The sequence below is a fragment of the Temnothorax nylanderi genome, unplaced genomic scaffold, assembly GCF_030848795.1.
Source record: "Temnothorax nylanderi isolate EJ_2023f unplaced genomic scaffold, tnyl_v1.0 TNYL_tig0032_pilon, whole genome shotgun sequence".
NCBI lineage: Eukaryota > Metazoa > Arthropoda > Insecta > Hymenoptera > Formicidae > Temnothorax > Temnothorax nylanderi.
In genome coordinates, this window is record NW_027249094.1 from 623678 (window position 1) to 634075 (window position 10398).

Genomic DNA, 10398 nt, shown 5'->3' on the forward strand with positions numbered 1-10398 from the left:
CAAATAAATATTTACTCAAGCAATACGGATTTTAAAAGTTGTGAAATTTTTTATTGTATCGTATATGTACAAAATAGGTGTACAGACTACTTATCAATCGCACGTACGTTTTTTATACATGCATCACATATGCTTTAATAGCACATGACACTGATGTAAGAGCAGTTTCTTTACCCCAGTACACCTGTAACTCCCGTTTCTATTACCTTTCATCAAATGGAATGAATGTTGAGATGACGTGTATATTTTCTTTTTTTTTTTTAATGCTGATATCTTAGACGTAAGTAAAATTTTAGAATTAGGATTTTTGAATGACTAATAATCCTTTCCCCATCTTGTACACACGAAAATAATAAATTATATTGTGGAGCCTTAGTTTCACAATTCCTTACACGAGAACTATTTCCAAAAAATCATGTTTAAATGGTTACATTAGAATATAATTTTTGCATCTCTAAAAAAGAGTCGCGTCGATATGAATACGATATCAGAAAAAACCAAAAGTACAAAATCTCTCAATGTGGATCCATTCGTGCTTTCCACAAATTTTACAATAACAACTGGGCCAGAAATTATTGAATACACTGCTGTTATGCTGAAACTACATATATTTTTGTATCATATTTCAAGAAGTCGTCTAGTAAAGAAGAAAAAGATATTTCCATTCTAAGATATTCTTCTTCTCTTATCAATGGTATAAAATCTCATCAAGAGAAAAAATATTCAATTTTATCTGAAGTCAGGCTAGTACTTGAATATAATAATAGATCACTTTTTGAAGAAAAATTATATTTGTAAAAATCCTGCCATAAACGAGTGTCTTTCTTTCATATTAAATCCTATGTTACTAAATATACATTATCTTGGAAAAATATTTGAGTATACACACCAGAGGTATGTTATACAAATACATGTCTCTGTATAACCGAGATAATATCGTAATAAACTTCGTAATAAGTATTGTAATAAACTTTGGAAAGAAGTATAAAAAAATTAGCTAAACCATAAAAAATTTTTTTTAAAGTACAGCAAATCGTATTCTTTTCACGAGCACATTAACGAAATAATCCGAAATTACTTCAAAATTATACATAATAATTGTCTTCTTAATATTTTGGTCCAGTTGTGTTTTTAGAAAAGTGGAAGGCAACCATTTTGTCGTGTGATAATCTGATGAAATGATACTAGATTCGCACAAACGCGGATGATAATGATGGACTTATGTATAATATCTTAACTTAAGAGTTTGTTTTATTTCCATAATGTTAAGGCTCGTATTTATTTTTTCTTGTTCTTGTTAGCCTGATTTTTGTATTTAGCTGCAGCTGCTAATTTAGCATTCTTCTTCTTAGGTTCGTCATCCTCTTCATCTTCATCTTCAGGATCCTACAAGAAATATAAAATGTAGTCATGCAATTAATTCTACAAGCAAAATCATCATTGATGGTTCGTCCATATTTAATAATACTTCGTAAGAGAGATAAATATGGGGAGGCTTTATGTATAATTTATGTCTTTCTGTTTAGAGAAAATTCTAAGGAAAAGAATATGAAATTCCATTACGTTTCGTAATTTTATATTTCGTAATCAAATTAAAATTCTAAAATCAATTTGTGCTAGCTTGTATATTTGTTATCTTAATAATTTTGATTTTTAAAAATATATTTTACATTTATCAATACAAATATTAATACACGAGATAATGTGTGTACTTGATTTTCTAGGATCCAATAAACAATTATAATTCAAATGAGTAACTTTGCAAAAATGGACAAAAAGGAAGCGTGATTAGTAAGGAATAAAAGCAACTCTTTGCAAAATAAGATTTATTTTACAAAAATAAAACATGAAACATGAATGAGAACACAAGAGATACATTCATGACTTTTCGTAAATGGTTCATCTTCATCTTTTCCCTTCCTTAAATTATAATTCTGCAAAGATATCTTAAAGATCATAAAGTTATAAGGTTTCAAGTAAAATAAAAAATGTTCTTAATGCGATATTCGGATATTGTAATATTTTTAAAAGACACACTGACTACAGAGCGCAGTGTTCTGTTTTATCTTAATATTCTATTTATCTACATTCACGACTGTATTCATATTCAACGCCGTTTTTTTTATCTCCTGATAAAAGCTTTCGTTTCTTTCGCGGTGCCTGAAATGGATATTTATAATATATATAATTTGATATGTTCATTTTCTAGCAACATAGAAAATAAAGATAAACTCAAGATATCGTAAAGTGCATTAGCAAATTTTCTACAGCAAATTATAACTTATAATTTAAATTGTAATATCACAACATTGTGTATTCAAAAGATTTATGTTTTTAAAGATGCATTCTATGTAAGTTGACATTAATGATTTAAATTACTCGTACTATTTATTACACTAGTCTGCTAAATTTACTACGATAAAAATTTGTTAGGTATAGAATATATAATTTGAATTATTTTTCACAATATATTATATATATTATATATGACGTGTCATAACTCATACCTTCTCATCGTCCTCATCGTCGATGTTCTCTTCCTCCATTTCATCATCCATGTCCTCGAATTCTTCAATGTGGGCACCTATGAGAAGCAAAAAATCAATGTACTTTTCTAGTATTACAAAAAAGATAAAGATATTTGGAAAAGTTAATGTTATTAAATATTGTATATTATAAGATAATGCTGTGTGTCAGTTATAAATAAATAATGAGTCAAAATGGAAAAATTAAATATTTTATTATACATTTCATGTATTGTTAATCAAAATTTATCTCATAATATACAAAAAATTATTTTATAATAATAAAATTATGTAATTTAAATTAAATAAAATACATAAATTTGTCACTATAAAATTAAAAACATGTAAACATTTTTATACAGTATACATACATGTATACTGTAAAAAAAATTTATTTCATATTTCATCTTCAAAATATCGTGTGTATAATGCAAAATAAGATAGCACATATCATACATGACATATATTTTAAATATAAAAACGAAATCTATTCTCATAAACTTTTTCTCAACATTTTCTTAAGAAGGCGCCCAATTTCAATTTTATCGCCTTTATTTGACATACTTTTATGAATATAAATATTAACAGAATAAAAATACTAACTTTCTATCAATAATTTAAGAAATACATGTTAGAGTTTAGCAATAATGTAAATTTTCAAGATTAGTTGGTTCGTATGTGATGTACCTATAGCTCATACTAGAATAACTTGCTCTAGTAGCTATCAAGCGAAAGATCCGGGTTCAATTCTCATAAGTGTCATTTTGCATATATAAAACTAAGAATTTATGGGAGGAAAATATTTCTTGTGTATATAATAGCAACAAAGTATTCGAAACATAAACTTAATCTCAAGATAAGAAATTAAATACATTTATGTAGAGGTTACGTACCAAGAAGATTGTGTCCTACTATATGAACAGGTCCACTGCCCTTCACCAACGTGAATGTGACTGGGGGATCTGGGAAACTGAGATCAAGAATGATCTGTGCCGTTTTTCCCATCTCCAGCAAGGCAATTGGAGTTTTGATGGGTCCTTTTAATCCCATCGCCTCAACCTGTAAGACATTGAGCTCGCCAGGTTTCGCCTCTGGTCCTAAAAGAGCCTGAAAACATTATAAAACGTTATAATAAATACTATGCAAAAAATTATATATAATGTATAATATATAATTATATAAAAAATGTTGAATATTAATAAAAATTATTTTGGACATTCTTGGATCTACAGAAATTCAAGTCATCCAAAATTTGAACTGTGATATAAGTAGTGAATAATTCTTATAAACCAAAAAAAGACTAAGAAAATTATATATATAAATTTCTTATAAATTTTGCTCTCTACCAAGTAAATTTCACCTCAAATATTTTTGCTTATATCTTATATGCTACACAAAAATTCTTTGATCAATTTTGACCTTTTTAGGTTAGAAAGTACTTTGTCCCCAAAAGAAATAAATATACATAAATAATCACATTCGTATAAAAAAGTATAAGCAGAAAAAAGTTAAATTTACAATATCTTTATGACTTTTAAGTTTATTGTCAACTATAACGAGAATCGTAATAGAAGATACGTGAGGTAATAAAAGATTCTCTTTTTCTTCATAAATTCAATTAAAAAATAATGTTGGAATAGAATTCAATGTGCTCCACACATTCTTACAAAACTTCCCGCATATCAGCATCTTAATGCTCATCATTGACTTCGTAACGTGCACCGCAACCCGGAAACCGGCATGCCGCAAAAATTCGATCAATCTGATCCGCGTGTCGCGGCCCACGGGGGGAGCTTATGATAAATCGCACGAATCGTCCATTGCCCATTCAAATCGACTCGGCCATGAAATTTCCGTTATAATCATCCCGCGACATAATAGAGCCCTATCTGAAGCGAGGTGGGGGGGGGGGGGAGCGGGAGGGCGACGCCGTTGTGAAAAAATGGCGCCAAGCATCAAACTTTCCCCCGTCGTGTTCGTCGGAGACGTTTCGCAATTTACTTATAACGGGAAAGACGAATCAATCGTAGTCGCAACGCCACGAGCGGGACTTGGCAAATAGGTGCCTCGTCCCGCTCCTCCTCGAAGAGGAATCGCGATCGTTGAACGGCTCGGAGCGTGGAGGAACGTTCGCGATCCCGAAAGAAAAGAAAACGGACAACGTGGCCGACTGTCATCCTGGATTATCCCGAGTCCCTTCGATCGGAGAATCGAGCGAGATCGCGCGCGGAGTTGGCGATTGAAGTTTCGCGCGCGAAACGTTCCACGGCAACGGCGGCGGCGATTAGCACTATGAAGAAAGAAATCGAGAGGTATCTCCGAATGACGCGGCACGCGAAACCAGACATCGCTGTAGCCGACGAGTGCGTTGAAACGGAGATGTTCGTCCGCCGCTCCGCCGCGGGGCGAGGGAAGCGCCGGATGCCACGGGGATGCTCGCGGAGACGACGTATCGCGCGCTATCGGGCGGGGAAGGGCCTCCCGGACGCGACGCGCCGCGCCGCGCCGGGGGCAACGGCGACACGTTCCTGTTTCGCAACACGCCGAAACGTGGGCACTCACCATTTTTATAATGAGCTTCTGATCGGCGCCGATGTGCTGGGCCGTGCCGTCCGAGTCGTCGTTCTTGTGCTCCGGGTCCCATACCTCGGTCGCGTTCGATCCTTCGAGGGTGATTCCTGGACACAGAGAAGTCGTGAGTCGTGAGTCGAGTATTCGCGGGGGCGGATGGACGAGAGGGGGAGGGAGAAAGAGAAAAAGAGAGGAGCGGCGGCGGCGGCGGCGCCGGCCGGCGACGCGTGCCCCGTCGGTTACACGAGATTACGCGCGGCATATTACCCGCGCGTTAATATAGCCGTGCACGCCGGTTCCGGGCACGCAACGGAGGTCTGGCGGCCGCAATGGCCGAAAGGCCCAGCCGGCGTCCACGGCCGATGCACCCCCTCGGTCGCTCAAATGGCCGACGGCGCGTAAGTAACCGCGTGCGTCGCGAAATAGCGGAGCCACGGCGACCGCGACACCCTGGCCGACGATATTTACCGTACAGATACTCCTCTGCCATGGCGATCGGTCTGCTATCAGCGGATTCTCGTCAGCGTGAATGCGTGAGTTGCCCGTGTAGGGGACGGCGGTGGCAGCGGCGGCGGACGTGTGCGTACCGTGCGCGGTGATGGAGTATGAGTGAGCGAGTGACGCCGCGCGCGCAACGGTTAGTGTGTTACTGCGCGAGGGAAGTGGGAACGCCGCGGCCGGAACGAGCGCGTACTGCGCGTAGTAAATGAGTTTCGCCTAGTGCCGGGCCTCGCGCGCGCCCAGACTACGTTCCGCGCGCCGATTGGTCGAGCGCGGCCGCGCGGCGTTGCCGCGCCGCCCGCCACCGCCGCCGCCAAAAGCGACCGAGCGAGGTACTCCGAATTCCCGAAAATTTCTCCAGAGATTCCCGTCATTTCTCGATTTTTCGACAATGGCTGCGTTCCGGTGTGCACTGCCAGTACTGAAAGTCTATAGTTTACGTTACGTACATACATTATAGATTTTCAGAAACGCAGCCGATGTTTCGATACATATAGCTCTCTCGGCTTCGCAATTGTCGGACGACAAATCAACGTTCATTATTTTTATCTTTGTGATTTTCATCTCGCACGATTGTGTTGCTCAAAATAGCTGCTTTACATTGTTCAACTTATGTGATGAAAATGTAAAAGTATAACGCAGGGGCGCCATATTGACCACGTGTATCGCATGAATTGATATTAGTATACGAAAAATTCGCACAATATTAATATTAGACTACCAAGATCCAGTCTGGACTGTTTTTCTTTTTAATTGATTGTATATCATAACTCTTTTACTTATTATTATTGTTCAAGGAATCAAATTTTATGTAAAATTTGCAATTGATCGTAATAAAATCGCTATAGTGCTAAAATACTCCGAGCACCTTTTTTCAGCAAACTAATTATGTAATAGCGACTAATAATTTACTAATATAATTTCCACATGGATATAAAACATCGATTCAAAGTAAACGACCGCGATGATTGTAAAATTATTCACGATAAAAATCATTCGTCTTTCGGAACGCGCTATAGAGGAATTAGGGGATTCGAACGCGGCGGACGCGCGGCAACGTCGCGCCTCTTGATTGGCCGGCGCCGGCGTCGACCCTGGTGGCGACCGCGCGCAACTACTACCGTCGGCACATTGGTCGCGGCACACAGACGCAATAAATAGATAGCGGACGCAACACGTGAACGGAGTTCGTTCGCGAGTCCCGCGATAAATGTCATGCCGATCGGCCCGCTGACGATCTCACGTCGCGCTCGCGCCAGCTGATGACGGACGAGATTCTTCGCGCGTCTCCAAACGATCCGCCTGTGAAGAATCGCGAGTCGTAAAACACGGTCCGCTCTTCCTCTCGGTGACGACAACCGACAACGTCGTACTCCGGTCGGAAATGCGTGTCGACACGTGCATCCTGCTGCTCTACCTGTCGCTCGCGATTTTCGGCGGCGCCGAAAAAAACGAGAGCGCCTTCGTCGCGACGCATGAATGGCAGACGGTGAAGAAGGGTGAGTATCCGTTGACGCGGGGGCGGGGGGCCGTGCCCGATCGTGGGACTACTTTGTACGCCGACCGAGATCCGTCTCTTCGACACCACGTCAGTCAAATTCGCCGTGACGCGCGACCCTGTCACGACGAAGACGGGGACGCGATCTCGTGTAGCGCGGGGTTTTCAGAGTTCACTCGGAGTCGTTTTAAATAAAGAGTAGCGAAAAACTCCCGATGGTCGCTTTGCAGATTGCTGCAGATCGCGAGCGCCTCCAGTGACAGTGACGTACGTTCGGATTGGATTACGTGGTTCAAGAACATGCAGTCTTGAGAAATTAAAATCTCTCTCTCTAGAATAATTGTTCTTTTTTTTTAACTTATATGCAATTACTTGTTAACTTATTTTTTTAACTTATTGCAACTTTTTTTGAAATTTTTGGAATGCATAATATTGATGCTAGGATTTACTCATACTTAAATATTCGAGAAAGCTCCAAAAACTGTTTGGATGAGTAATCAATATTCATGAGAAATGTAACTGGTGTGCTTTTTAATAAAATATGAATGAATAAAAATAATTTTGTCGCATAAATGCATCTTAATGTGAAAGTTAGCTGTAGAGCTGAAATATTTAAATCGAATTAAACATTGTAGATATATGCTGATAAGATTAATAAAGATGTGATTTATCAGGAACCCCCATCCCCAAGGGACTTCACGTGAGACATAATTTTGCAACCGGAGTGACGGAGGCTAAATTGATGGACGATGCGGAAGAAGACGATGAAAATGCAAACCGATCGAATTCCAAGTCGTTGACGTTACATCCGGATAAATCGGTCATAGAAGACGAAGAGCCGGATCTGCTGAAAGTAAAGAAAGTTACGGACATGATTATCGACGATTTGAAAGCGAGTTTGAAGAAGCTCAAACAAGATGAAGCGGACGCCGCATCAAATACGAATGTAACTATATGTTTTTTGTGACATTTAAGAATTGAGTTTTGTAATTATCGAAAAACGGGACAGATTCTATCATGTGAATGTTGTTGCACGTGAATTGCAATTGTGTTCGAGGTTTTGCTTATTCAGTACTTTCAAAGTATTGCATCATCTTGAATTCTAGATCAAAGATATACATTAGGTTTTTAATTAAATATTTGGAAATAAAAGTTTAACTGTTATGTCTTCTGTCTTTTTTATTCTAGGACGGAGAGACTCGACCAAAAACTGAGAAGCGTTTCAAACGTTTTTATGAAACTTTGAAAGAGCAACTTAATGCTCTTAAGGTCAACGTTACGAGTGATTCAGAATTATTAAAGAGATTTTTCCAGAAATTCCAATCTTATAAAAATAGTATCACTACTGGTACGTTAACCAGCATAGAGATTGAAGAGGTATTGGATATCTTAAACAATTTAGAATACCTTCTTCATCAAATAGATAATGCTAAAATGTTCTCGGACATGGATGGGTAAGTACGAACCGATACAATTTTTCTTTTGGGGACAATTGTTTATTAATATTTTAACTAATTTTTTTTATTGCAGGCTAACTAAGATCATATCACCATGTCTCAATGGAACTAACAATGAAATAAAATCAGAAGCCTTACGCCTTTTAGGAGCAGCTGCCCAATCAAATCCAAAAGTGCAAGCTAAGGCACTAGAAAATGATTTTATCCAAAAAGTATTGCACGTCTTGTCGACAAATAGTAAAATTGAAGTAAAATCCAGATGTCTGTTTGCTCTAAGTGCCTTAATACGCCAGTTCCCTGCTGCTCAGAAAGCTTGGATTGATCACGGTGGTTTGCAATTACTTGGGAAGATTCTATACGACGATCAATTACAGATACAAATGAAAGCAATGAAATTAATTAACGATCTAACGATCGAAAGACGGAATCTGGAAGAGATCTACGATGCCGAGCAGCGTCAGAAAAAAATGAGGGAGTACGCTATTACAGACTTCGAGTTAAAATTACTAAGGCACGATTATTGTAAACTCCTAAGTAACTTAATGGTTAAGTGTTTCAAAGAAAAGCTAACTGGCCAATTCAGCATAGAAAATAATGATTTTCTCGAAGTAGTCTCGGACAGTATGATCACGATAGCTCCTGTTTGTAGAACTGAATTTAAGAACATTAAGCTCTTACCTGTTATAGATAATCTCTTACACTTTTATCAAAATCCTAATATTATACTCACTGTGGATGAAACTGACGTTTTAAAGAGTTTAATATTACTGATTGAAAGATTAAAACTTACTATTTTTGAAGCACCTCATGATGAACTATGAAAATTTTGAGTTAATATCTAAGATAATTGAAAATATACGAAAGTATATTGAAGACTATAAACTAAATTCCAGTCTTACGTTAATAAATATGCAATCGTGTGCAATAACATAGGACTATTTAATTCGCATTTGTTTTAGTTAGTGTAAAAAGTTTGTGGAAAGAAGAAAATCATCGTCATAGTAAATTGCAATAGTTTTGAAAAAGAGAATATCTGCGGATGAATGATTAGCTACAATTTACAAATCTTAAGGAAAATCTAAGCAAAAAGATATTTTGCTATTCTAACATAGGACTTATTTAATTTGAATTTGTTTTAGTCAGTGTAAAAAATTTTGCGAAAAGAAGGAAATTAATTATCGTCATAGTAATTACAATAGTCTTGAAAAAGAGAATATTATCTGCGGATGAATGATTAGCTACAATTTACAGACAATTTAAGAAAAGTCTATCTAAGCATAAAAGAGCTATTTTGTTATTCTAAACGTGTTCATTATATCCCTACTGTAAATAGCTCGTCATACTTACAGCATTGATTAGTGGAACACGCAGGTTCTCGTCTCTTGCATCCAAAGTATGAGATACTAGTCATTAGATGTCAATTAAATTTCAATTCATTTTTTAAATGGCATAGTAGTTTTTTTTCTTGTTATAATGATTTTTCCATTGTAGGGGTTTCTTTTATATTGGCCTATCAAGCAAAACATTCGAATTAAGCTAAACTAAACGTTCGAATTAAGCTCGTTTTAAGTTTAAGAGACGGGAACTTTTGATATTTGATTTGATTATGCAGCTCAATTAATGTTTCATGTATACACCTCACAATTATGTGGGGACAACTAAGAAAAATATACTTTGGAAAGTAAAACGACTGAAATATATACGTGTACATAATATGTAAGATTTTAGTTATCTGGCTGTCACATAGCAAGTACGAATAACTGTTATGTTTTTCTTCTGTTTTAGAATAATTATTTAATAAATTATTTTGTACCGATTATACGCCACATCTTATTGTCTGAAAGTT

The 10398-nt window shown here is 37.1% G+C and overlaps 2 protein-coding genes across 5 annotated transcripts; one reads left to right on the forward strand and one right to left on the reverse strand.

The window, feature by feature from the left end:
- Nucleotides 1-23: 23 nt before the first annotated feature.
- On the reverse strand, nt 24-5784 carry LOC139770748 (nucleoplasmin-like protein). 2 transcript variants are annotated; one of them, XM_071702904.1, is made up of 5 exons: nt 5565-5782; nt 5088-5203; nt 3419-3632; nt 2508-2584; nt 24-1386 (listed from the first exon to the last, which is right to left on the reverse strand). In XM_071702904.1, exons 1-5 carry the CDS (start codon nt 5584-5586, stop codon nt 1279-1281), a joined length of 537 nt encoding a protein of 178 aa, XP_071559005.1. In that variant the 5' UTR covers nt 5587-5782; the 3' UTR covers nt 24-1278. The 2 variants fall into 2 exon arrangements, with proteins under 2 accessions (XP_071559005.1, XP_071559006.1); XM_071702905.1 differs by lacking the exon at nt 24-1386 and adding an exon at nt 1810-2160 and having other exon boundaries at nt 5565-5784.
- LOC139770742 (nucleotide exchange factor Sil1-like) lies at nt 5350-10371 on the forward strand. 3 transcript variants are annotated; one of them, XM_071702897.1, is made up of 4 exons: nt 5350-5494; nt 7770-8041; nt 8284-8549; nt 8626-10371. In XM_071702897.1, the coding sequence occupies exons 2-4, from the start codon at nt 7838-7840 to the stop codon at nt 9371-9373; spliced, it is 1218 nt and encodes a 405-aa protein (XP_071558998.1). In that variant the 5' UTR covers nt 5350-5494; nt 7770-7837; the 3' UTR covers nt 9374-10371. The 3 variants fall into 3 exon arrangements, with proteins under 3 accessions (XP_071558998.1, XP_071558996.1, XP_071558997.1); XM_071702895.1 differs by lacking the exon at nt 5350-5494 and adding an exon at nt 6650-7096; XM_071702896.1 differs by lacking the exon at nt 5350-5494 and adding an exon at nt 7135-7362.
- The last annotated feature ends 27 nt before the right edge of the window (nt 10372-10398 follow it).